Below are 26,609 nucleotides of genomic sequence, written 5' to 3'. Positions count from 1 at the left end.
TTTTCGGTTGAGTGTTTTTCATCCATTTTGTTTTTGTCTTTGTTTTGTTCCCCATTCAGGAGCAATTATGTTTGCCTCTCCATATTTTAGAAGAGAAGGGTTTGACACAGGTAGCTGTGACTGTGCAGGCGCTGCTGGAGCTGGCACCCCCAAAGCAGCAGCAGCTTCACCACTTGTCTGCTGTGTAAAGACCTCCGGGACTTTTGGGTTACCTTGGCTAAGCAGAAGGACGTCAAGACTTTACTGCCCATGCAGTGCATCCAAACACACAGAGCTCTGTTCTAAGGAAACGAGTTTCCGTGATTCCTGACAGGAATGTTTCGCTTCGTTTCTCCATTTTTTTTGGAGATCACCACAGTTTCCAATCACGTTTTGATTAGCGGTAATTTTGCCCCCTGCTGATAAATGGGTGGTGAGGAGGGCAGGGAGTTCCAGGGGCTGTTGGAGCCGGCTGTCGAAATCAACCTTGTAGGTGGAAGACATTGGTGTACAGTGTGGAAAGCTGTTCCCATAGGAATTCATTTCTCTAATTAAAAAAAAGAAAAAGAAAAGGTGGTTGCTGCCGTGGGCACGAGGGGAATGAGATGTCATTCCTTCTCCACGGGATTCAGAGCAAGCTTTCTTTGCCTCATGAGAACAGCAGCTCTTTCCATTTTATAAACATATATGTATATATTTTTTAAAGAATTGCAGCACAATCTAACCAGTACAGTGTTTCGTATCAGGGTCAGTCCTTATGCAGCTGTGTTAGCATATCCTCATTACTGAAGACGTGTAGAAAAGGGGGTTCCCCCCCCCACCCAGAGGAAAAAATACTGCATGTTTTCTCCAAAAGGAACATCTTGGTAAAAGATGCTCAACCAGAACTGTTTGAATTTACTGAGTAGCGGTAGCGTTCTTGCTGGATTTGTGTTCTGTTGGGGCTTCAAGGCATCTATGAAAACCTGAGCAACATCGGGGGTCTCCCACCTCCTCTCACCTCCCCTTGGAGCCCTGTGTGATGCATTTGGTTACTGAGTGGTTTTGTCACATGGCTGCTGAGAATCACGTCTGCATTTTGCCAGCACTGAGGTACAGCCTGCCCTGCGAGTCCATTGGAAGCCGTGCCCAGGTTGTGCATCTGGTGGGGGCTGCAGCACCAGGTGCAGGCGTGCTGAGTGTCACCACTGCTGAGAAATGCATCGTTTTAGGAACATAAGGACTGAATTTCCACAGGTGGGCTGCATGTTGTCAAAGCAGAAGTGCTACAAAAGGTGGCTTCTATTTGTGGGCTTGGCAGGGCTTTAAACCTTTGATGGTGGGTGTTTGTATAGAGGGATGCACTGGTTCTACACAACTGCCATTACTTTCTTCCTCTTTCTTTAACATAAAGATGGAAATTCAGTATACAGGAACAGGAGAGGCAGCAGGAGAGTTTGGAATTACTCTTGGAAGTTAGTGTGCAAAGCACGGGTGGGTAGCTGTCTGTGCTCTTGCCCCAGCAACAAAGCCAAGCTCTCTACCAGATCAATTACATTTTTTTTCCCCCTAAGACAGACCTTGGAAAATGCAGTTCTCCATGCGCACAGTTCTTTTGCTAGTTCTGATCAGTTCAGGCCAGAACAGTGTGCCACTAACACGGGTTGCATGAGGTCTGAGACCAGCATCGTGCCTCGGAGTTATATTGGAAGCAGAATACATCAAGAGGACTTTATAGGTGTAAAGGAAGGAGGAGTGAGGAATGGTGAGCTAAACGCCATTTTCACTGCAGTGAACCTGCCGCAGGGACGCTGGCAAAGACTGCTCTTAGCTGGATTTCTTCCCCTTTTGATTTGCAGCTTTCTTTCCAGTCTGTTTGCTCCATGTCTGAGCGTCAGGACTCACCGTGATGGCTGCTGCATGGGTGTTTCACACAATTCCAGTTGCTCCTTATTGGCATTGGCTGATTGTGTTGCAGGTCACAAAGAACACATGAAAGGGATTTAAAACTGCACAGCTGAAAGGAGAAACCTTTTCGGTCCAACTAGCGCGTTGTAGGAGAAGAGAGCAGCTCCGTGCAGGCCTGCTTTCCTCCCAAGTAGGTTTTATGTTTCACGTAATTCCACTTGCAGGGATTGTTGGGAATTCTTGAGGGGTTACGTAAGTGTCAGGAGTTACTGCTGCAGTTGGTTGGATGGAAGGTTCTGCCACTCACAGCAAGCTGCAGCGTAGCACAGATGTTTCTTGTGTGTCTCTCGTGCAGTTGGAAAGAGGAGGACACTGAATTCATATTAGTTTTAACAGGAGGTCATTTGGATCATATGGGAGCACAGGAGGTCATTTGGATCATATGGGAGCACGTCACTTCTTACTAGCACTCGTTGCCCATGGAGTTTGTGAGGGTGTTGTTTGCTTTAGTCCAGCACTTACAGACAATAACACAATTCACAGCATTCAGGTTGGTGGAAGTTTCATTAATACGAGTTCATAGGAATTAATGGGTTGGAGGTGGGGGGTCTGAGCTGCTGGAAATGGCCGTGTTTGTTGTCTGGTTAGGACAGCCGCTCCGGGCTGCAGGCAGCGCACACACATGGCACCTGAGCCCACCAACAGGCAGTGTCACCTGGCTGTCGCCCCGCTGTCACAAGCAGCAGCTCGCTCCGGCGCTTCCAGATGTCTGTGGCCACGTTAGGTTAACCTGCATAGCCTTGTGTGTTCGTGCTGGCAGATACTAAGTGTTGACCAGACGTTTAGGACAAAAATCCAAGCCTAAAGTTTCATCGTACGGTTTATTTAATGTGTTATACCAAAAAACAGTTCTGTTTTGCAGACTAAGTGGGATTTTTTAGTGTGTTTATGTGCAATTTTTGTTGTGTATAAAATTCTATTTTGTGTGAAGAGGCAATTACCTTTCCTTTCCGGGGCATTCGTGTTGGAGGATGTGGGAGGAATCCATCGGGGCGTTTTGTGCTTTGCTGGTGCTCATCCACCAGCTCTGTCGTGTCACCATCCTTCCTCAAACGATGGTGAGCACTGAGTTTGAGGCTCTGCAATGTTACCCCCCCAAAATCGAGTGGCACTGGCACTGAGGAGTCCCTCACAGCATTGATGTGATGAGGTCAGAACAGTGGGGGTTTGATTCTTCCCCTCATGAAGGAGGGGACTTGGGTGGCCTGGCTGAAATAAACCACAGAGAACTTTTCACACCACCGAGAACTCGTCTGCCATTCTCAGCTGTGACACAGTGGCAAATGGTTCTGTTATCCTTTTACAACTGTAAATGTTCCTTTGGAAAACTAAAACTAAAAAACAAAAAATAAAAAAAGTGTTTTAGGAACAGAGGTCTTCTAAAGTGAATTTAGACATTAAAAAATCCTTTTGTGTAGATACCGTGATGTTTTACAGAGCAATCTAATTTTGTTATTTCTGAAAGCAGTGTAAACGTGTAATTAATAAAGGATTTTAAGGCTTCATCCCATGCTGTAAGTCTGTAAATACATTCCATGATTTCTATGTCTGTTAAATATAAATATGTTTGGATATTGTACACTTTATTTTAAATTGCCTGTATTCTGCCAGTAGCGTGAACTTCCAGCACAATAATAATATAAAAGGAAACCGTGGGTAATTTGAAATAAAGTTGTAAGACTTACATGAACTGTTCTGCCTGCCGTTTCTGTTGTGTGAATGGATGTCCCATCCTCTGTGCCAGCTGCGTATTCACCTTCCACCTCCTCACCTCATCCTGCCTTGGGTTCACTCTGCAGTTCGTAGCCGTGCTGCACGCGGGCTGTGTGCGCTCACTGTCCGTTCAGCAGCCATGTGGCCACAGAACTGCAGTCGGCTCTGATTCCTCACCGACCCCGTGAGGCTCACAAGGAGAGCAGAGACTGAGGCAGCAAATACAGCGGAGAAGCCCGGAGGAGCTGCATGGATGTCAGCATGAACAGAGCTCAGGCAAGAGTGGGTGTGCTGTTCTTGGAGGGTGTGAGTCCCTGTGGGCTGGGGAGGATTGAAAAACTGCCCACCTGACAGGCCTGTAGCACCTAGTGGCCAGACTCGAGGTTTCAGCAGCCCTCAACACTGGAATAACAAACGTGGCTCTACTGTTGCTTTGAATAGTTTTAAATTGTTTTTGAAGAAGAAATATCCCCTCTTGTTACATACAGGCATAGAGCTTGCTGATTTTGGAAGCAGGCTTTGCTGTGTCCATGCAGTTTGTGGGTTTGGGTGTTTGTTTTCTGTTTGAGAGATTAAGCAGTGAAATGGAAGTTTGAATTATTTATGATTTGGTGCAGTTTAACTTCCTACTGCCTCATTCACAGCAGCTCTGGGCCCTTAACGAACCCCGAGAGGTGCTGTGTCACCCTGACGTGGGGAACTGGGCTGCAGGGGAGCCAGGCAGAGGCTGAGGTTGATTTTTATGATTTACTTTATATTTTGTTTGCTGAACAGCAGGTGAAGACACAAGCCCATGTCGTGCTTCAGATTTCAGCTGTTTGATTGCATTACTGAAGTGTGCCTAGAACTTAGCATAAACAGAGAGAGGCCATCCTTCCATTCTGTACTTTTTCCTTAGCTGAAAGTACCAGGAATAGGCGTGCATTCTGGTTTAACCAGCAGTGCTCCAGTAGTAATATCTATACTTCAACTTAGAGTTTGTCTAAAGCACCTGAAATGTCAGCACTCCCTTGACAGTCAGCTCAGCCCAGCAGCCAGGGGCTGGTGCCTGCCTTCCTTCCCTTCAGACGGAGTCCTGAGCCAAAGGCTCTTTGCTCGTGATCTCAGTCATCCTACTTGAACTTCAGAGCTTTTGGCACAGCTTAGCCTGGACACGAGGATGTTTGGATAGGGCCAGCAGAGGATGGTCACAAAAAGCACAGCTTGGCTTGTATGGTTTGAGCTCTCTTCTCTGTAAGATTGTTAGAAACCAGCCAGCTCAGCCCCAGGGCTGATTTTGCTTTGCACACTGTACGTGGCTGCAGCAGTGTCAGAGAAAGGGCTGCCCTTCCAGTTCAATGAAGCAGGGCGTTGCACCCTGCCTGCTGCCTGGTCTCCCCACACGGGTGCTGCAGACAGGATGGTGGGTACGGCTGTGGCACATCAGCTGTCTTTTTCCATGGCTGCTTCCCTCTGTAGGAGGGCATGTAGAGCTATTCTGTCTATGTGCTGACACTCTGCAGTACTGTGGGAATGGAAACCCGCGTGCTTTGACTGCCCTCGTGTTTACACTGCAAACCGTCAGCATTTTTCCCCTGGCTCGACCTACGCTGCCACTGACACCGGGGTGAGCACTGCCTGAGCCCAGATGTGGGTGACCTGGCTTCCTGCCCCGCTCTGAGCCACCGGAGCCACAGCAAACCCCATTGCTTCAGCCAACACCGCGCTTTGGGGGACTGCGGAGGAGGTTCTCAAGGCAGAGCATCTCATGCTGGTGAGTTACTGAGCCGTTAGCAGAATTACTCATGAGCTGTATAAAATACTTCAGAGGATATCGTGTTTCTCATTGCTTTAACGCAGTTTCCGTTTCTACTGAGGAAACGGTGTTTTTGCTGTACAGAGATCATTCAGGGTCTTAAGTTACAGGAGCTTCACCTTAACTGTGCATCGTGAACTCTGTTCTCCAGAATACCCTGAGTTCTATTCCATGGTTTATTTAGTGCTGCTGGACACAGCAGTGCCTTACCCAGTAGCAGCCCTGGAGTACATCTGTGGCCACGTTTCTTAGCGCGTCTTTTTCTTTGCTCCAGGTTTTTCCTTTTTGCCTTTCTCGTGTGACAGATTCTTCTCCTGAGCCTTCCGGAGGTTCTGATAGGGGCCGAGGTTTCTGCGGACCATTGTACCTCTCCACCAGGCCTGCAGCTGGAAGCAGGAGAGAGAGATCTCAGGGGGAACACTGGCACAGGAAAATGGCCGGAGCATCTCGCGCACTCCCCAGCAGCAGGAAGGATCATCTGGCCCATGCTGCAGCTCATGTCCATGTGTAAGCCAAGGGCTTCTGTAGCTGGTGGCAAGAGGAAGGGAGCAGCTCTGTGACTCCATTCCTGTGTCACTCATGCAGAGGGGCTGCTGTGATGAGCACAGCCCTGGATCATCTAAAGAGACTGGCTTTTTGTCTTTTGTTCCCTTCTTAACCCTTCTGCAGGTAGCTGCTGCCTTTGTCTTTGCCAAGGAGAAGGGACAAGTTTAATCTGGCTGGATGTGGATCTGGGCAGCCTGGTTCTAGTGGTTGGTTGCCCATGGCAGGGGGATTGAAACGAGATGATCATTGTGGTCCTTTTTAACCCAGGCCATTCTGTGATTCTATGAATCTGTCCCTCGCTTGTGCCACCTCGCACCAGCCAACTTTCTCAGGCCATTTTCTGCTTGAACAATAGCTGTGGTGCAAATGATTAACTCCGAGCTGCTGGTGGAGCAGCACTGCCTCAGCTTTGCTCCCCTTTACCTTCAGGATGCTCTTCAGCTCCAGGGCATCCTGCTCTCGTTTTCGTCTTTCAGCCTCTTTTTGTGCCCGGTCAGCGATGATGGTTTCCTCAAACGTCCAGCACTGCAGAGTGGCACAGGAGTTCAGCAGTCACATGAAAAACACATCCAGGGAGCACCGGGAGCCCTGTGGCAGCCCACGGGTAATGGGTAAACACAGACCTTCCTCCCCCACCTCCTATATTTGATCTTCCCTGATTCCAGATGGCAAGTGTTGCTCATTACCACCACCAGTCCTAAGGCACTGAGAGCTGCTGCCAAAGTGAAACTGCTCATGGCCTGTGTGTAATTAACCTTCTGATCCTGTGGTGTAAAATGGCTGTCTGATGGGGTCTCAGGCAACAGATGTTGGTAGGAAGAATCCATGTTCCCCCAGGATAGGTAGCAGATGATGAGTGAAAACACTTGGGACACTGAGATGACAGCATACAGAGTGAAAATGGAGCCCACAAGAGGGGAACATCTAAATCAGTCACAGCTTCTCAGACCAGTGACAATAAGGAATGCCTACAAGTGAATTTTTTTCAGCCCCCTTTTTTCTACACACTTTGCTCTGTGCTGCCTGCTCCGCTCTGCCTGTGTATCTGCAATCAGAGTCCTGCAGCTGACGGTACAAAAAAGGCAGGATGCAGTTTTGCATGGGTGAGCACTGAGCTGCTGCTGCTGCTGTCTTACCTCGCTGGCAAATCTCTGCAGCATTTCCAGGTTCTTTGCCTTTGATTCTTTTAGGGCGTTGAGTTCTTTATCTTTAGCGTCTGTGTCATTTTCATGCTTGTCCACCCAATATTCCAGCTTCTCTTCCACCTTCTGCAATGGCACAGAGTGAGGCTTAGCAGGGGACAAAGAGCAGCAGGGGAAAGGTTTACTGCTGTGACATGCCTGCTCTCAGGATGGGGGTAAGAATGCCATCAGATCTGCATGGCCTGTGTTTCCTTCTCAGCCAAGCCTTGAAAGCATCACAACACTAGGAGTAATGATAACTTGCTGGGGACCACCATGGGGGCAGCAGCACTGGACTGGGCATGAAGGCAGACTAGACTGGGCTTTCAGAGGTGCATGAAGAATGGCGATGCACTGGGGGTTACATCTGTGCACAATCCTGGTGAAGTAAATGACAACCAGGAGCCATTCTTCATGCACGGGAAGAGGGGTTTAGGAGACAGTGTTTCACAGTGAGAGAGCTTTTATCCTGCACGTGACTCTGTGGCCACATTCTGGATTAAACTTAGTGCACCAGCAATTAGGTCCCAAGGGAGCGCAGTTTGTGCTTTCTCAGGTTGCGAACTTGGCTTTGTTTGACTCATCAATAGGATGGCAGGTGTTTCTGAAACCACCACACCGATGACTTCCTCCCATTCATGACTAACTTCACCATAGCAACAGCCATCACTGCTTGAATGGAAAAATAATCTGAGGAAAAGCATCAGTCTTGTGACAGCGTCACAGCTGGACGTGCAAGGGAGACAGAGGGCATGGTCATCTGTGTGGGCCACTGCAAAGCCACCAGCTGCTGTCTGAGTGCACAGAGGTTTGTACTCAGGAGGTCCCCTCACTTGGAAGCAGTGATCAAACTGTGGTTCTGGAACATAGAGATCACAGTGTAACTGCTCTGAAGACGCAGCACTTTTTTTGCACTTTGTTAAAAGTTCTGTACCCTTCTCTTAAATTACAAACAGGCAGTGATGTTGGGTTCCCTGCAGTAGGACAGGTTTTCTTCTGGTCATACGGTTTACGAGATGCCCACCAGTGGCATTCACTGTTACGAGCACTGCTGTTGATCATGGGAAAGCTCTGAACCTTTGCATTAACAGCAGAGGGACAGTCGTGGTTGTTTGCTGCTCAAGTCAGGTACAATAATCATGAGATAGCAGTTATTCAGACCTGGTTCATCCTTAGATTAAGAAAAGGCATGATTAGGCTGGCAGTTTCTGACCTTTCTTTCTTAATGCTCCCACTGTGCAACACTTGGGTGTGCAAAATGGACACCCTAACTCTGTGCAAGAGCATTCCTCACCGAGTTGCTGGAAATCCCAGCTACTGCCAAGGATGGTTTAAACAAAATCCCTATTAGTTGGGAAGGAAAAGCTGTAACTCTGGAATAAACAATGCCAGTCATTGTATGAACAGTAATTTTAAGGCAATATATCCAAATCACAAATATGGGACAGCTGGGTTAATTAGGGCTTGAGGGGAAGAAGTAATCCAACCAGCAACCATCAGGAACCTGGTGAGTTTGATGGAGCAATAATTGGTTTTCTTTAGAAACTGATCAATGTAATGTTTATCGGTTGCCAGTTTAAGCATTAACAGGAAAAGTCACACAGACCTTGTGGTAATGCCTGAGGAAATTTTCAATCTCCATGTGCACTCGGATCTCCTCGTCAGTTTTCCTCTTCAAATCCTATGATCAGTGCAGACAGAAGTATGTTAGACAACGTTGGGGCACAACACGCGTGCTGGTTGGCTTTCCTGATGCATTCCAACATCTGTGCTGTGATGGTGATGGAGAGCAGCCTGGGCATCAGGGGATGGAGGGAGAACTTGGGCAGCTTCTCTCAGCACTGCCAGCAAATGACTGTGCATGAAGTGTTCACAGTTGACATCATGCAAGGGAAGAGGAATGGCCTCACAATCCTGCTTCCTGCTGTAGCACTTACCAGTTCTTCTGTTGCTGGGCAGTTCTCAAATGCAAGTGGAGCATGAACTTTTAGCATTAAAATGAACAGGAAAGAATATATTTTAGAACAAATCCATTTTGTTTGAAATCACCTTTAAAGGAACCAAATAAAGTTCTTTGCCTCATGTTTGCTGTTTGGGACCCGATGCAGTAAGTATTGCATCCATGTGATGGTTCCAGGAGCAGACAACGTCCTGGCAGCACCTAAACCCTCTGATAAAGCTTTCCTCCAGGAGAGCAGCAGTCAGGACAGCCGCCTCTGTGTGCAGAGGGCAGACAGTGGCTCTGGTGAGGTTTTTTTTCTATTTCTTTGGTTGGTGTTTTTTTCAATAAAACGGTTCGTTCTCCATCCCCTTCCCACAGATCTGAAGAAATGCTGCCTGTGCAGCTCACCGTGCTTCAGCTGTAATTCCAAGGGACAAGGATGCTTGTGGTTTAAGAGAAAAAGGATGACGTGATGGAACAGTGGGGCAGCAGACAAGCAGAGGCAGTGCCAGAACCCTAGGAGAGGAAGATCTTGCTAAGCAGGGATTGTTCCCAGCATAGTGCTGAGTCCTTCTGTCCTCACCTACACACAACCTGCTGAGTTGACTTTTTCCTTGCTAGGTAGAGATGCTTTTCAGTAAGGGCACTGGGGAATGGTTTACCTCAATTTCCTTGTTCAGTCTGTTCTCTGCATTGCTGCACTTCTTCTGGATTTGGTGCACATGGAGGTCTGTGCTTCTCTTCATGTACCGGTCCTCCATGGCTGCTTTGGCTTCCATCTGTTGAAGCTCATGTTTGAGGTAGAGAATCACTTTATCTCGGTTCTGGGAGAGGAGACAATAAGCAAAAGAAGCATGAGAACAGTCCAGTTAATTTCAGCCACTGAGGTTAGGCTTTGCTAAGCCCTTGGATTAGTGAGTGAGTGCCTGTAACAGGAGAGTAATACCTCAGCCTCACCTGTGCTAAGTTTTGTCTCCTCAAGTATACTTTGTTCCTTGCATTTGTTGGGCTTTGCTATTTTGTTTTGGCTTTTTTTTTCCCTAGTTCTGCAGCAACTGTGTAAACACAGCATTAGGAGCAGATAAAGATGTAAATCTCAACTCACTCATATGTTTCAGTGGTTCTTTCTTGAAATCTTATCAGGCAGATGGTGTCCATTTTTTTATAAGAGCATTCAGTCAGAGCAAGGATTGCCAAGCAGAGCTGGCTCTGAGCTCCCAGCCTCTCCCCACACCTTGTTTTGCGTGGACCTGAGCTTTTCTGGAACAGCTCTGTCTCCAGCAGCAACTCCTCAGACAAGACTTCTGGGTGAGTGCACCCCGTTTGTCAGCTTTGTGTGCATGCTCAGGAAGCAAAGTGCATTTGCCCAATTTGGGACTGTGAGTTTGTTTATTCCTTTTTAATCAATTTCTTTGAATGGCAGTTAAAAGTTCATTAGATCTTGGCCTGCAACTTAGATGAACCTCCTGTAAAAATGTAGAACTGCATTGCTAGTTAAAAAGGTCATCAAAGTCTCCTGTGCAATTATGTAAGACCAACTGTAATGCCTCTGGTCTGGCTCCCAGTTGCTCCATTACAGCCATTCTCTATGCTTTCCTGCCACGCTGTGATGGGTTTGATGCTCAGCAGCCAAACCTTGCAGCTGAAGATGAAATACCAAGGTGCTGGCATGTACGTGGTTTGAAGCCCACCTATCTTGTCTCTGAAGCATCCTTGCGTTCCTTAACAGTGTAAACATAGAAAAATGCCACAGGAAGAAGCCAGCTCAGTACTGCTGTGTTTAAAAGCCTTTGCAGCATGACTCATTTGGAAAGGTTTCTTTATAAGAAGTGTTTGGAACAGCTAAAAGGCAAATCCTTCCCTCTGCACCCCTTGTAGGACACAGTTAGGAACAGTAAAGCGTATTTATAAGGCTCCTGAAAATCAGAGGCCTTGGCTGATGCTGTTTGGTGGTTTTCAAAGTCATGCGTTCAAAATATTTTGAAGCTTTCCCAGATCAGATCTTTTTTTTACAGCCATATCATCACATGACTGCAGACAGCTACAGGAGCAACCTGTTCGTGCCCCATTAAGGCTTCCGGTAATGGCTTTTATTTTCCTTGATGAAATTTGGTGGGTGCTGGGAACAGTTGCGTTCCTACTCAGCAGACGTGGGAGTTGGCCAAAGCACTTTATCTTGAGGCTGCCTCGCTGTATTGTGGTGAAAGCGTGTCTAAATTGCAGGGCTGGCATAGAGATCAAGGAGATGCTAAAGGAAAACACCAGCGTTTTGCGGCCCTGAGGCTCAGCTGCTGCAGTCAGTGCTGCAGTGCTATCTGTGAAGGGTCTGGAAACAGGTCAGAAAAGAAGGGCTCGATGTAGGCTACAAAGAATTCAGAGAGGTGGGGCAGAGCATGAAGACCATTTTTTATTTCTTATTTCGATAAAGCGGAGGGAAAACCACTTTTGATTTCAGAGCCCCAGGCCTCAGCCAGGAAGGGGACCCGTCTGCTCTGTTTTCTTTGCTGCATGGCATGTTTGTGGTTTGGATTTGGTGTTACAAAATGTCTTTGTTAGAAGTGGGGAGTCTGGGGGCTTGATTACACAATGCAAAGCAGACGGGAAGCGAAATGCAAAACCCTGTGGGCGTTTACAGAAATGCGTTCACTTGGAGGGAGAGTCGGCTGCAGGCATGTGGGAGCTACTGCAGCCCAGCTGATGGGCCTGGAGCTGCAGTGCTGGGGTGTGTTGGGTGTTAGGTTGCACACAGCAGATGCAGCTGCTGCCCCCAACCCGGGGAAACCACCTGTGGGTTGTGCTGTGCCCTGAACCTCAGGGGCAGGCGCTGGGAAAAAGAGTTAACATCTATTCATTTCTGGTTTATGGCAGCAAAGGGCCCTACGAGGACACAGCGTGCTTTCACAGCTAATGCAGTAAACCTCTGGGCTGCTTATTTGGGATGACTTCAGCTATGCAAAATCATAAATCATGTGTCCAGAACTATCACAAAACTGGCAGAGAGCAAGATCAAAACCCAGGAAATAGTTGTTACGAGCCAGTCTGCTCTGCTAGCAGGCAAACAAGCTGTTCTCTCAGATCTCTCAGCTCACAGACACCAGCTCAGAGGCCTGTCTGCTGCTGTTAGCCAGCACCAATGAATTCTGACCAAAAAACGTTGTTTGGTGGCAAAAGCAACAATAAAGGTATGCACATTTTGTGTTTTCTCTTACTTTTATGTCCTGCAAGTGCCCCCTAGATCTCTCCGTTCTTCCACAGCAATGAGTATTTGCAGTCACTTAATATGCAGCTGGCTACAAAATTAGCAAACAGGAGCTATGTGCTGGCAGCTGGTGAGCCTGCACTGTGTCTTGCTGCCTGCCTCCCTGCTTCCATGACCAGTGTGGATGAGCTTTCCTCTGGCAGCTGTAAAACCTTAGCCTGCAAAGCCTGAAGATAGGCTTAGATCTACACACCTGCTGCAGCTGGGACTTGCAGCCCCTGAAAGCACAGCATGCAGCCCTACAGACACGTCTGTCCCAGCTGCCAGAACACCCCTGTGCTGCACCCCCCCCACAGATGCTTCAGCTGAAAGGACGACAGGGCTGACAGGTCACCCACTGTGATGATTTGTAATGTCCATCTTCATTGCAAGGGATTGAACTGGATGGCATCGAATGGTTCCAGGTTTGGCTCTGTTGCAGCAGCTCTGCGTCCTGCTGAGCTGCTGTGGGGGCTGACGTGGCCCCAGGACCATCACAGACCTCCTGCTTTCCACTGAAGTCATCTGGTACATTTCCCCAGTGTAAACACAGAGCAGTGTATGACTATGAGTTGACCACAAAACCTACAGGTCACAGAAAGCGTCTGAGTGAATAGCAGTGCAAGAATTTAAAAGGCAACATCTCTTAAGTTTTTCTCCTAAACATTATCTTATCCAACATCAACAATTCTGTTTGTACAGAATGTCATCACTGCTCCAAGGAACCTGCATGGTTTTCTGCATGTTAGAAAATAAATGCAGTAGCAGGAAGCAGAATTCCTGCAGCCAGGTGACACGGAGGGGTAAATCTAAAATCAGACTGTTCATCGCAGCAGCTTTCGAGACAGCAGTGTTTTCCAAAAGGAAACAAAATAAGTGAAAACATGTAGTGTTTGATTTGTGTTCTGTTAGAAAGAAAAATGAGCTGAGCCAGCTAGTATAGCTTTAATCAGCATCTCATTAAGAAATAGCAAGGCTGAAAATACACAGAAGCAACACACATGAAGCAAAGACCACATTTTTCTGGTTCCAAGAGGAGATCTGTTTGGTTTTGTGTTCTCAGCCACTGGACTGGAGACAACCATGTAGGCTTTTGTCTAAAGGCCTATGTATTATTATTGTTCAAAATACTCTAAAATCAGCAAGCTGTATTTCTGCTCCTAATTAGTTGGCGAGGTGACAAATCCTGCAAGTGTCTGCAAAATTGCCTATGGGGAAAATCCCATATGAAGCAAATAGAAATTATTCTCCCTTGGGAGACAAAGTGAGACACCATTATTTTTGGCACAGGAGGAAAGCACTACTTGAAAGTAGTCTTGTCTTTGATTTGTTATCAAAGCTGAAGCTATAAGGAAGCCCAGGAAAATACTTTTAAGCTGGAAACATAAAACCAAAATCCCAGATGGGTGCAGATCCCATTTGATGAGGCAAAAAGCAAGAATCAAATTAGCAGAAGGTACTAAAAGGACACAGAGAGGAGCGTGTGCTCAGCGTGGGAGCTACACACATTTGTATGACTGTTAGAGCTAGGAGAGGTGCAAGGCAGGACAAGCACCAGCTGTGCTGCTGACTGTGCAGTGCCAGGAGGGGTTCAAATCTGTAGGGAGAAAAACAGCGCACACCAAAAAACAGAGCACTTCATCCCTCCTTCCTCTTTCAGTTTCCACAACTGCTCTGTCTTGGTATTCCTCCTAACTTGCTATCTTCCCACATCTTTCAGTGACTCCTTTCTGTGACGTCCACAGTTTATTCCTAGTGCTCTTTTCATCCTGCTACATTTCCCAGTGTACGTTACACATTTCCAAGATCTCTGCTGGCAGATGAGGACTGACATGTTAGTTTTCCAATCTTGTACATTCCTGCTTTCTTCTCTGCTGTTCTGTTTTAATGTCTCCTCTGGACTTCTGGTGCACGTAGATAGCTGTACATATTTCCAGTGTCGATAGATCCTTCCTGTTTTTGGAACCATCCACTTATTTACAATTAAACCTTCCACTACACACGCATCCAGGCTGCCAACATGAAACCTTCATCTTCTATAAACTGTACTCTAGCAGCGTGTCAGCAGCTTGAAATTCCTCTGTGCAGCCAAATGTTTATTGGCTTGGTGGCCACTCTTCTGTCCAAGGACAAAATTCTTACTGATACGGTGTCTTTCTTCACATGCCCTTGCTTTCCTCTTCCTCTGCAATGAACCAAGTGTCAGATTCTTGTTCTTTCTTTCAAGCCTTGTATAGCTCTGACCTTGCCTTTCTTTTTCTTGTTTTTCATCACGTGCTCTTTTTCCTCACCTCAGCAGAAACAGGTTAAACTTGCATGTTTCTTCACCGAGCTGAGTGCTTTTGCTCTTTAAGCATGCATGACCATCGGGTCTGAGCTGTCTGGTAAGCATCACAGTGAGCAGGGATATGCTATTTAATTGATCTGCACTTGTGCAGCAAGTCTGATGTGTCCAGAATGCCCCTGATCTACTGTGCATGCACAGACAATTCACGTGCTGAAAGAAAGGCTGAAGCTGTCCACACAGATAAAGTTGATGGGGTGTGTGTATGGTAACATTGATCTGCCCTTGCATAGGGCTTGTGTGTTTGGGATTTTGTTGTATGTGGAAGCCTAGGAAATAGATGAAAATTCTGATACTTTCCCCTGACAAAACTGCAGGTAGAAAAATGGCATGTCCCCACGCCTGTTCTGACACACTATTTCTTAATCCCTCACCGTCAGTCTTTCTTCTGTGCCAGGTGTCATGTCTGCACCATTAAGTATGACAGAACCTTAGATCCTGCTGTCTGCAGCTAATCTCCTCCTGGCTGCAGATTAGCAGCACTCACTCATGTCCATGCTTTGCAGTGTTCTTGCACAGCACTGCTTCTGAGGCGTTCTGACTTGATCAGAGCCTTTCACAATTATAAGCACTTTGAGTTTCTGCTTGAATACCATTGAACAGCATTCTTAAATTCATTAATAACTATATTCAGGCTATAAATCAGTGTTGCAGTTATTCTGCTTCTATATTCTTAAATGATGGATTGCTACGTGTGCTGTGTCCTCTCATCTGAGTGCTAGTTCCTGGGCAGCAGGAGCAAGCTTGCTAACACACTTCCCCTGGCATGATGCCCAGTGTTAAGTAATCTCACCTGAAGTTCTATTTCAGTTTCTTTCTTGACATCTTGCAGCTGTTTCTGGAGTGACTTTATCTCTTTCTTTCCTTCTTCCTCCCTGAAGGAAAATGGGAGAATACAGTTACTTGAATATATCAAGAAAAGCAAGAGCTGTGTACCTAGGTAGAGAATTTTCAGACTCCTTATACGTTGCTGCACCTAGCTGAACACTGTTCCAATTAACCTGCTCACTCAGTGAGTTTGTTAGAGCTGAACTAAAAGAAGTGAAAAGCTTGCCCTGCTTCAGTGCAGCATAAAAGCTTGCAGCTGCTTGCAGTGTTTGAGGAATAGAAAAGGCATTCATCTCTTCATTTTGAACTTCAGTGTTGAAAGCAGTACATCTTCAGGTCAGAGAGATCTCACCAAACCTGGTAACTTCTTGGTAAGTAAATCCTGAAAGAAGGGATGTATGGATGAAGCAGAGAGGATGGGAATGAAAGGGAAAGTGAACCAGAAACCTTGAGGACCAAGCCAAAACCTACAGGGGTGTTTAACAGTTTAAACCAAAAAGGATGCAATAATGTCATAGGTCTCGTTATTTCACTTTCCTTTGAGGGCTTTCCCAAGCTTTTATGCTTATCGTTTGATCTAAAGCCAGTAAGAAGAATTGCTGCCTGAGGCTTTGTACCCTATCCCCCCTTTACAGTCAAACATGCATTTCATTTTTGGAGTACTTAGCTGGGTAACTCTACTACAGAAGGTCCTGATAAGGAGTCCCAGCCTTATTGCAAACTGCTTTCAGACTGGTGTATTGACACAAAACCAGACAAGTATATGGTATATTTAAATACAGATCAAGTGTATGCAATGAAAGGAATGTATAGCAGAACAGATAACACAGTGCTTAGATACGGTTGATAGAATGGAATAGAAATTATTATTCCTTTAGTGATGTTAAGTTGCATGCCTCTTTCTAACTCTAGTGTTGAATAGTGATTCCACAAGCAACTGCTGCTTTCCTTTTTTCCTTTCTGACCCTTCCTTGGAAAAACAATGAATCCCTTGGTTTTAGATGCTGGAAGAGGTGGCTTTTGTGTTCACAAGACAATTGCCTCTGCCACCATCTGTGCTAGCCCTGCACTGGAAAAAGGGAGCACATTAGCATTTGGGTCAAAGCAGATCCTCCTGGGCATCGTGTAACCTGAAGTCCGTATGTTGCTGACCCTGGCTTGAACAGATTATTTGCTACTCTGGCTTCCTCTGGGGACAAGGAGTTGAAGGTCAGAAAAGTCCTACATCACATTATGTTTTAATTGATATGGAGCAGTGTTTGCATTAATGCAGACGCTGGTGTCCAAGCTCAGACAATTCCAGTCAGATTAGTATCAGTACAGGCAGTTATTTCTCTCTCCAAGGGCAAATGCAATTTGTGAAGTGCTCGGGATAATTCAAGCTGAAAAAGAATCCTTTCCATATCCTGATGTAGGATTTGTTTTTGTTTTCCTTTTATATAGTATAATGAGGGAAAATGGGCTTTGGCTCCAAACCACTAATCAGAAAAGTACAGAACACAACTCTGACCTGATGAGGATGTCATTCAAGTTGCTTTTCTTTGCCTTCTCTCTCCCATTAGCTTCTATTAGGCTATCAAATGTTCCTGATTCCTCCATCTTCTTCATAGTGGCTGTAATTACATCACTCACATGCTGCCTGCCAGAGAGAAAATGAACACAAAGTAATTAGTAGGTGTACACTGATACCACAGTGTCTGCCACCTTTATCAATTATTATCAATTATATTTAAAAGAAAAAAGAAAAAGAAAGGAAATGCAAGATCCATTTCTGTTCTTATGACTTAGCAAACCTAAGTGTGCCTCTCCCATGGCACTTGCTGCTTCCGGCTCTAGAGAACTATGTATCTGGAAGAAGGTCCAAGTTTATAACTTCACATTATGGTCTGAATGTTACTCCAGGAAATAGAGAAGAGGTGCAGAGGTACCCATGTCGTGCCACCTTGTGCTGCCATCAGGAAAAAGGCTGCAGCAGTAATGGCAGCTGGATGGATCTTGGAAGATGAGATCTGGGGACACAGATGTGTCTATGGAGGGACATCTGGGTGCCAAAACGTCCTGGTGCAGCCCTAAGGCAATCCTAACAAAGACGTGGGCTTGCTCAAGTTGTTGAATTTCATGGTGCATATGGTATTGCTATTTTAGCTGCATTTTCCTCGTTTGTGTCAGGATTTTCTTGAAACTCTTTGTTAAAACATTAGTGGACAGAAGCCAGGATGTAGAAAAATGCTTACAGAATGCTCAGCTCCCCAGTCTGTCTTTTAAATCAAAGGCTGCTGGTATTGCTGCAAATGAAGGCACTTGATTTAGATAAAAAATGAAAATTATTTGGGGAAAAACCCAAAACTTATTTTGGTCTTATTTTTTATAGACATTGATTGTTCTATAAAGGAGAATGGTTCTAGCTGCCAGAGGTTCCATGTGCCCTACAGAGTAACTGAGTTCATGAAACAACTCTCAGACCCAGCCTTGAGCGTTCGTATCTGCCAGGGAACCTGACTGCCTGCACCTGACTGCATCCTGGGATGAATTCTACTCAGCCATTATTAATTGGGTAATGTTTCACAGCCACATACAAAGTAAGCTCATTGTCAGTACTTGGCATCCAGAGGCAAGCAGGAGTCAGAACTAAATGGTCTCTGAGGCCAGACCCCAGTGCTCTCTTTAAAAGTAGTCATTCTAGATCATGACTGGGAAACACCAGCAGTGGGAGAGTGGGAAGCCTGTATTTTGCTTTGCAAAGATAGAGTGAGAACTTTACAGCTGTGAGCATCCCTCACAGGCATCACATTTATGCTTCACTCACCTGTCAGCCTGAATTTTTCTGAGATCATCTGCAGACAGAGCACTGGGTTTCATGGCCCTTGTGGAAATATGATGGGCTCTTTTTGGATCCTCAGAGTTCACCAGCTGCTGCTTGCATTCAGTGCTTTTCCAAGACTTGGAGGTAACAGTTTCCCCCCTCCCCTGCCTTGCAGAGCTGAGCTCTTGATACTTAATGTCCAGAACATTCTGGGTGTCTGTGAATTCTTTCGTTTTCTGGCTGTTGATCTGAAAAAGAGTAAGAGAAACCTGCTTGCACGTTGAGCAATAGGAACAGACCCTCTGCAGCTTTATGTGGGAGGAAGAAGAATTAATAATAAACACAAATCCACCTATACTACAACCAGTTGATGATTCTACAAAGAACTGAATAGCAGAAACGTTCATCTAGGTTAGATTTGAGCACCCCATTTAGACTTACTGAAGTTGATGGGATCAAAAGGCCAAAAGTGACAGGACTCAGGTCAGCTCACCTGCCCCAGGAGGTGATGATTCAGACGTTTGTCTGATACATTCTTAAAGACCCCCCGGCCATGGAGACTATATGCCCTGCAGTCAGTACCAGCGTGCCACTCTTGTAAGGAAGCTATTTCTGAAACTTCAGCAGCTGAGCCCCTGATTTCTTGTCCCAGTCTCTGTAGAAACAGAAAAAAAGCCTTCCTTCCTTCCTTCTTTGCAGCAGCTTTTATGTACAGGAAGCTTGTTAGTCTGTTTCTCCTCAGCCTTTTCCCTATCTCGGCTTGTCTTAGCCCTGCCTGTCACCAAGGCCTTTGCTTACAGTGTAGTTGTAACAACAAGAGCTGATCTTAGCCTGTCGCTAAGTACTTAATAGCAGTACCAGCAGAGCCAGCTAATGCAGAGGCTTCCAGCCTCATCCTAGCCCATAGCTGCCTACTGCCCACCCTGGCTGCTTGTGAAATGGAAAAAAGAACTCGCTGACAGGAAACATTTTCCAGCAAGAAAAGAAAAAATAATTATATTTTTAGCAGTCCAGATCACAGCACAACCACACGAATGTTTGTGCCAACGCAGCACAGAGGGCAGAGCGAAAACAAGAGGTCAGACTGGGAACAGTGCATGCTAGCAGTCATTCCAAGAAGGCCCTGATGGAGAAAGGCTCCGTTCGTGTTCCGAGGTGCTGCTGTGCTCAGTGGGGCAGCGTGCAGGGCACTGCAAAGGGCTGAGCCTCCTGAATGCAGCGTGCAGCTCGGGAGGGGAGGAAGCAGCCCCTGCTCTGTGTGACTCAGCACTGGGTGCAGGAGGAGACTGAGCGACTCCGCGCTTAATTTTTGGATGGTGAAATTTACATGAAATGAATCTCATGCAAAGTATAAGGAGACCTATGAAAATTACATGGTTAATTAGGAGGAAGAAAAAGGGGTTTAAATGGGTTGATGGTGAAGGCTGTATTTCTGAAATAACTATTCTAGGCAAACAAATGGCTTTAATATCATGTAGATTTTATGGATGCTGTAATAGGTGTTTGTAATGTCTGGGAAAGCTCAAGACAGGCTATAACTGGATTATCTGTAAACAGTAGAGAATTAAGCACTAATAATTGCCAAAGAACTACAGGAGAGCAAGGAGACTGTAAATTGCATGTGGTGCCATCCGTGCAGTCCCTAGCTGTTTATCTTTTGCTGGTCTTTTGCCCCAAATCTAGCAGACAGAAAGGCTGCTTCCTCTGGGGAATGCACTGCATGAAGCAGTCTACAAGAGTCCCTGATTTAGGAACAAGCAACACTGCAACTAAGGCTCTAAAAAATGCCAGCACTTGAATATGTCAGTATATGAAATGTCAATCAATGAAAATGCCACAGGTCTGTTGGACTGACAGCTCAAGTAGCATGAAGGGTGCTTTGCAAATACAGGTCTTCTACAAACACAGTGACAAGAGGTAAATGTAAATGAGAACAGGGACAAGCAGTGAATTGCAGAACACCAGACTTAGCAAGGAGCTTCCCCAGAGCCATTCTCTGTTTTCTAAACTGTTTCCTCCTTGATCTGTATTTGCATCTTTAAGAACACTACTGAGGATTGCACTCTGTGGGAAAACTGTGTGTTAAGAAATTACTTAGTAAAAATGAGCCTCTGTGTTTGAAGAGGAAAACTAAGTGTACCTTTAGGAGGTCTGTCAACCTCAGATCGTGTGAAGGGGAACAGCTCCCACCCTTGTCGAGATCTGCGCTTTCTGTGTTGCTGCTGCTGGCACAGCAGAGCTTTCACACCCTCATCTGTGAGGGAGAAACACCCTCGGCAAACAGGCGGGACTGGCTCACCGTGCTCTTCTAAGGAGAGGAGCGCCCTCTATCGCACAGCCTAAGCATCGCTCACGCCCTAAATTCAGTGTCGAGCAGCTTCTGCCGATGATTTATTGATTTACTTTCCTCTTCCATTCTTAATTGATACATCAGGCACTGAATAGCATTAGGTCTGAAAACTTGGAGCTCAGGTTTTATTTCCATCCAGATCACACTTATTTTTTTTCCCATCGTTTTTAGTTAAGCAAATTTCAAACTCTTTTTCAACTTGAAAACAGCCCTGCTTATCACTTCAATATACGAGAACAGAACTTACAGCAGTTTACCCCTCGAGACGATCCCAACGTGTTTCTTGTGTCTATCACATACTCTTAACAGCCACCATACATACAGAAAACAATAAACCCCTGCCTGAGCACAGATCTGTACTTTATACCTCTCCCCAAAACCACTTAGTTGTGGTGCCTATTAGAAATCAATTAATTAATAACAGACGTTAATAACGAGTAGTTACTAATACATTTTGAAGGGAAATCTTTCTTCATTTGTTGTCTGTGGGGACTAGAGGAACCTCAGCACTCACAGAGTATCAGAATGACCCTGATTTGGGTCATAGTTCTTGTTTGTTAGTAATTCAGAAGTGGCAATGCACTTATATAAGACTTCAGACATGTATTGTTTATTTTTCCTCGATCCTTTACTTGTCATCTAACCATGGAGGTTTTAAAACTAAGCCTTGGAACCTCATCTTAGGTCACCAGAGTCCTTTGCACAGCCTTGCCAAACGCTTCTCAGTGCTGCTGCAGTACAGATATTAAAACTGATCATCTGTGTGCTTTTATTGCTTCTTCCCCTGAAGGGTCATGGAGAAAAAAATACCTGAGTGGCTATTTAAAGAAAGCTAATAGAAGATGTAAAGAACAAGAAGAAAAACGAGAGGTATTTTCTTAAAGAGCAAGAGGCACGTACATGGCTGGTGTCTGTCTTGCCCTCGTGTGAAACTGGCATGATGTAGCCAAGGATTGCGAGCTGATCAGCACAGTTCTCCAGCACAGCAGTAAGCAGCAGAGCTTCCAGCCGACTGAGTTTCTCCATTTCTTTAGTGTGTGTGCTCTTGCTAAGAGGAACAGAGACAAGAGGTGCCCATGAGAAAAGCAGCACGGTGTTAGTAACAGTAGTTTAAACTAAAGGTAGACCTGAAATAGCCTTGATTGCAGCCTTCTATACACTTCCCTAGCTTTGTTTATAGCTTTTCATACACTGTTTATAAGAGGAGCCCTGCTCTGCTAATGGCTGCCTTCAGGGACAGAGGGAATGTTTAGCTTTCACAAAACAAAGCTCTGGTCCCTCCTGCAGCAGATCTGGGAGGGCAGGCTGAAGAAATGCAGGACGAGGTGGCCTCGTTTGGCTGCTCTACCTACAACTGCATTTGTGCCATCTGTAAAACCCTTGCATAAACACATCCTAGGCCTGCAGAACATTACAGTCCAATCTGCAAGCATACCACGTAAATCACTCATAATCTGTGTAACAAACTACAAGTGTCAGTTCTTCTTTCTTTTCAGACTTAGAATTAATGACAGAGTGAAGATGCAAGTTCTGCTTTTGCATTTTGGTCAGAAAATGTATCTTTCTAGCTAAGAGGCACTAATAAAATTCTTTTTTAAAATCTTTTTAAGAAATCCACGATGTACATTCTGAGTTTAAATAACACAAGAATAACCTAGTACATGCAGAGGGCTAATGCTAAAAATATGGTGGGAAAAAAAAAAAGATTTGTTGTGAGAGCTCTGACAGATGATGACGACAGCATTCTTCAAAGAAAAAATAACACGGCTCTCATAGGAAAAAGTGACTTATTTGGCAACAAAGGAGGATGCAATAGCTTCTCCTCTATTTCACAAATAACTTCTGTCCAGGAGAGAATTAACTCAAGCTATTAATGTCTGTTAGGACAACTCGCAGCTGGAATGCTTCTCGAAAGCCTGCTGGTTTGCACCTCCCATGTATCTCCTGTTATAGCCATGGATTCACTCAGCAGATGCCAGTGCCAAAGCAGCTCGCCCTGCCTGGTCTTATGATGACTTGGAAGTGAGAAGGAAAACACTGCCTGGGGGCACTTAGGAACGTGACAAGCAGTGAGTGAGGCCTCACACTCTCGATCCAGCCACTGGCATTGACCTTACTGATGGTGCTTTGCTGAACTCCTTCACTAAGCTCTATTAATAAAAAGGAAGTATATATGAGGGACTCCGATTCCCCCAAGATCTTGGGCTGACATTCTTTCCCTGCTGATTTAAGGGGAAAGAAAAACAGATGAAGAAATATGTTTGAGAACAACCAGGAGAGGTGTGGCCTGCTGTCCCTTTGAGGATTGCAGCTCCCTCTGCTGTGTGGGGTTCCTGGACACACACTTCTCCCATCCTGCTGCCTGAACTCCGATGGCTCCACGGGCAGCATTTTGTGGCAGCATTCCTCTCACTTATTCAAGGCTATACCCATCCGTTCCAGTGAGCGAATCCAAAGCTGAGGATGTTGCATCTCTTCCAGCTCAGTTTCACAGATGTAGTGGCAAAAAGAGATTCTGAATTGCCACAGAGGCAGCAGCTGGGCCGCGAACCAGAGCTATCTTCCCTTTTACCAAAAAACAGGCCAGTATTCGGCGCCTTACAAAAGCCTGCCTAGCCCTACTGTTGGAGCAAAGCTTTAGGGAGCGTTTATTGATCGGCTGAGACACCTCCACTGCTGTGACAGTTACTCAGTTATTAGAGAATATTCTCCTGGCCCTGCCGGGTCTGGCTGTTCCTTACCTCCTCACCCCCGCCGCCGTGCCGCCCCGCCGCCCCTAGCACCGCCGCGGCGCTCCCCGCGACCCCGTCTCCATGGCGACCGCTGTGCCCGGGGGCCTAGCGGGGCTGCCTCAGTAAGTGCCTGCACAGAGCGGGTGCCGAGACCCATCCCCGAAACGCCGCCCGAAGCAGGAAAGGGACGTGGGGACAGAGCGAGGGACGGCGAAGGACGGCGCGTTAGGGGCGCGCACACTGCCTGGCCAGCTCGTAGTTTTTGCGCTCGGGCGCTGCCGCGGGCAGCCCGCAGCCGGGGGCCTTGGAGGCGACATCCCGGCGGGCAGCGCACCACCTCCTCCTTTCGCCGCCATCTTGGCCGGGCGCCGTGGGGGTGAGCGGGGCTCGGCGGCGGTGCGGGGTGCTGCCGGGGGGGTTGCGGCGGCAACGGGGCTCCCGGCGGCGGCGGGGCGACCGGGGCGTTGCGGTTCGCGGTGTGGCGTTCGGGGAGCGGGCGGGATGGCGCCGATGTACGGCGGATGGAGGGAAGCGGGGGTGCCGTGCTGTGAGGAGGCGGAGCCGCCCCGCAGGAGCCGGCGGTACATCAGGGCTCGGCGCCGGGCTGCGGGCGGCCCGCGGGTGCGACGAAGCGGCCGGTCGGGGCGGTCACGGTTCTGTGTGTCGTTTGTAGGCCTGCCGGGACTGCGCTGCAGGAGGACGCCATGAGCGGGAGGTGAGTGCCTGCCGTGCGCCTTGGCACGGCGAGACTGCAGCGCTGCGGTGATGCTGCAGGCGGTGAGCAGATGGCTGTGGCTGCTCTCCTTTCCCAGCACTGCGCTGCCCGCTGGGCACTCTGTTTATCTGGTACATCACTACGTTTGCGTTGCCCTCTTTGAAACCCCTGACTTCAACTGGCTGTAGCGGTCCGTCCCTGAAGGGAGTTTATAAGCAGGAGTGGGGACTGACTGACTTTTTACGTGGCCTAATAGCGATAGGACAAGGGGGGAAGTTTTAAACTGAAGGAAGGGAGATTTCTGTTAGATGTTAGTAGTAAATTCTTTACTCTGAAAGCAGTGAGGCCCTGGCAGTGCTGACCAGAGCCGTGGGTTCCCATCCCTGCAGGTGCCCAAGGTTGGATGGGCCCTGAGCAGCCTGAGCTGGTGGGGACAGCCAGCCCATGGCATGGGGTGGGCTGGGTGGGCTTTGATGTCCCTTCCATCAAAAGTCGATTGTTTTGAACTGAGTTTATTTGTGTGTTTTCCATGTCTTTAGGTTGTGGTGCAAGGCCACTTTTGCTGGCTACAAACGTGGCCTCCGAAACCAGCGGGAGCACACTGCCCTGCTGAAAATTGAAGGTGTTTACGCCCGCCAGGAGACAGAGTTCTACTTAGGCAAGAGATGTGCCTATGTATACAAAGCTAAAAAGTAAGTCAGCCTCTTGCATCAGCTTCAGCAAATGCTGAGATGTGAGCAAACGATTTATGTATCTTTTGATAGAATAAAGAAAAGAATTCAGCTCAGCTTACCAATAAAATGCAGTATCACATAGAACAACTTCCTTAGCTTGTCTTAGTTTTAAAGTTGTTTGTTAGTTTTGAACTGGATGGTGTTTTTGTCCTTCATTCAGATCAAGAATTAATGTGAAGTGTAATTTGTAACAGTGAATGATTATGTTGAAGAAGCAAATGGGATGAGAAAGAAGCTTCGCTTGAGGCTGGTGAAAACTGAAGGCAGGTTGATAGAGCAAATTGAAGTGAGATGAATTTGAGATGAGCACTGAGTTTTTGGGATCTTTAGTGGCAGAATATTTTGTCAGGCAAAAAGAAGGTTGTATACCAGCTCTTTTGTGTCTGTCACAGGTCTGTTGCTTCTGCTGTGCTAGCAGAGGTAGAGGCATTAAAAATAGTTGTTTGTTGCCTTCTGCTTAATTTTTCTTTGAGTGTAGTCATTAAGAGGTCAGACACGGAAGTGAAATTGCCTTAACTAAAATCGATCAGGCTGTTAGCATCACCACAGTCATTCTAGAGGTGGCGTGTGGCTTCTTGTAAGGTAGCTGCTGCCTGTCTCCATGCCTGTGGTGTGTCTGGAGAAATCTTACAGATAAAAGTAGTGCATTTCCTTTGGAATGAGACTTGAGTAAGTTTTATGTGTTTCTGTTTCCTCAGCAACACCGTAACCCCTGGTGGCAAACCCAACAGGACACGGGTGATCTGGGGGAAGGTAACCCGCGCCCATGGCAACAGCGGCATGGTCCGTGCCAAGTTCCGCTCCAACCTCCCTGCCAAGGCCATTGGACACAGGATCCGAGTGGTGAGTAGCTTTGGGAACGAGGGGTTCCTTGTCAGCCTTGGGATGCGTTTTAATCTCATCTTGCACGTCTGCTTTTTGTACTCTGCCCCACTTCCTACCTACTGGCAAAGGGGCTGCGGCATCAACTTTCCATCTTACTTCCCAGATGATTGCGTGAGCTGCATGGCGAAGTCCTAAAAGTAGGCATGGGAAAGCTCTTTGGGCAGGAGAGCTGACTGCAGGGTGGGAACTTGTATGCCATCAGATGCTTCTTCAAGTCGCTTGTTACGCTTTCTGTACCTTTTCTGCATAAATGGAAGTCGCTGTTAAAGTAATTGAAGAGATCCATGATTCAAATTATAACTGCAAAACTTGTTAAACTGTACAGTCCAGTAACAGGAATTCTAATGTGATTCCGTTCTTGTGCTTTTCAGATGCTGTATCCATCCAGGATCTAAATTTTTATTGGAAATAAAATACAGAATGTGTTCCATTTTTGTACGTTCCTGTTTTTAATCCCCTCCACCTATATTGAAAGATCTTATTTTTCAGTGGCATAACACCACAACACACAGCACAGTGATGTAGTAGTGACTCTGAAGTGGCTCCTAAGCTGGAGATTTGACCAGTACTTGTTAAAGGCATCTTTTGAGCAGGTTACCTTTGAAAAGGTGAATAACTGACAGCCTTTATCCTGACCAGTCATTGCCTCCAACATAGCATCTGAATGTTTACAACCTTTGTAAACTGTTCACCCAGGGTTTCTATAGAAAATGAAATATTTCCTTGCCTCCTCAATAAAGGGAAGCTTATATTGGTGTTTCTCTTGAAACATCACTTTGCAGCGAATGCTGTTGGGGCAGCTGTCTGACATTGTTGTCATGCAGTTTCTCTGTGTGTGTTCATACTTGCTGGTTTTCTTGCCAGCCCTACCACAGTA

At 46.6% G+C, this 26,609-nt stretch overlaps 3 protein-coding genes across 4 annotated transcripts in view; 2 read left to right on the top strand and 1 right to left on the bottom strand.

Moving 5' to 3' along the window:
• Positions 1–3,616, top strand: part of LRCH3 (leucine rich repeats and calponin homology domain containing 3) — a 51,754-nt gene extending 48,138 nt beyond the window's left edge. For both annotated transcript variants that reach the window (XM_042878100.1, XM_042878098.1), the window contains one exon: positions 60–3,616. In XM_042878100.1, the coding sequence (XP_042734034.1) occupies positions 60–188 (129 nt within the window). In that variant the 3' untranslated portion in view covers positions 189–3,616. The remainder of the gene's footprint in view (positions 1–59) is intronic.
• IQCG (IQ motif containing G) lies at positions 2,583–23,754 on the bottom strand. Its single transcript, XM_042878525.1, has 11 exons — positions 23,638–23,754; positions 23,408–23,442; positions 21,567–21,714; positions 18,320–18,564; positions 17,024–17,152; positions 15,479–15,560; positions 9,766–9,927; positions 8,768–8,842; positions 7,117–7,248; positions 6,404–6,505; positions 2,583–5,820 (listed from the first exon to the last, which is right to left on the bottom strand). The coding sequence occupies exons 1-11, from the start codon at positions 23,752–23,754 to the stop codon at positions 5,683–5,685; spliced, it is 1,365 nt and encodes a 454-aa protein (XP_042734459.1). The 3' UTR covers positions 2,583–5,682.
• RPL35A (ribosomal protein L35a) lies at positions 23,707–26,162 on the top strand. The gene is made up of 5 exons (XM_042878142.1): positions 23,707–23,774; positions 24,072–24,113; positions 24,653–24,805; positions 25,546–25,690; positions 26,104–26,162. The coding sequence occupies exons 2-5, from the start codon at positions 24,103–24,105 to the stop codon at positions 26,125–26,127; spliced, it is 333 nt and encodes a 110-aa protein (XP_042734076.1). The 5' UTR covers positions 23,707–23,774; positions 24,072–24,102; the 3' UTR covers positions 26,128–26,162.
• The last annotated feature ends 447 nt before the right edge of the window (positions 26,163–26,609 follow it).

Source organism: Lagopus leucura, unplaced genomic scaffold (genome assembly GCF_019238085.1).
Source record: "Lagopus leucura isolate 7727_CA_CO unplaced genomic scaffold, USGS_WTPT01 Super-Scaffold_100021, whole genome shotgun sequence".
NCBI classification, from domain to species: domain Eukaryota; kingdom Metazoa; phylum Chordata; class Aves; order Galliformes; family Phasianidae; genus Lagopus; species Lagopus leucura.
The sequence above is the reverse complement of the archived record's forward strand: the minus strand, read 5'-3'. Positions and strand labels throughout refer to the sequence as shown.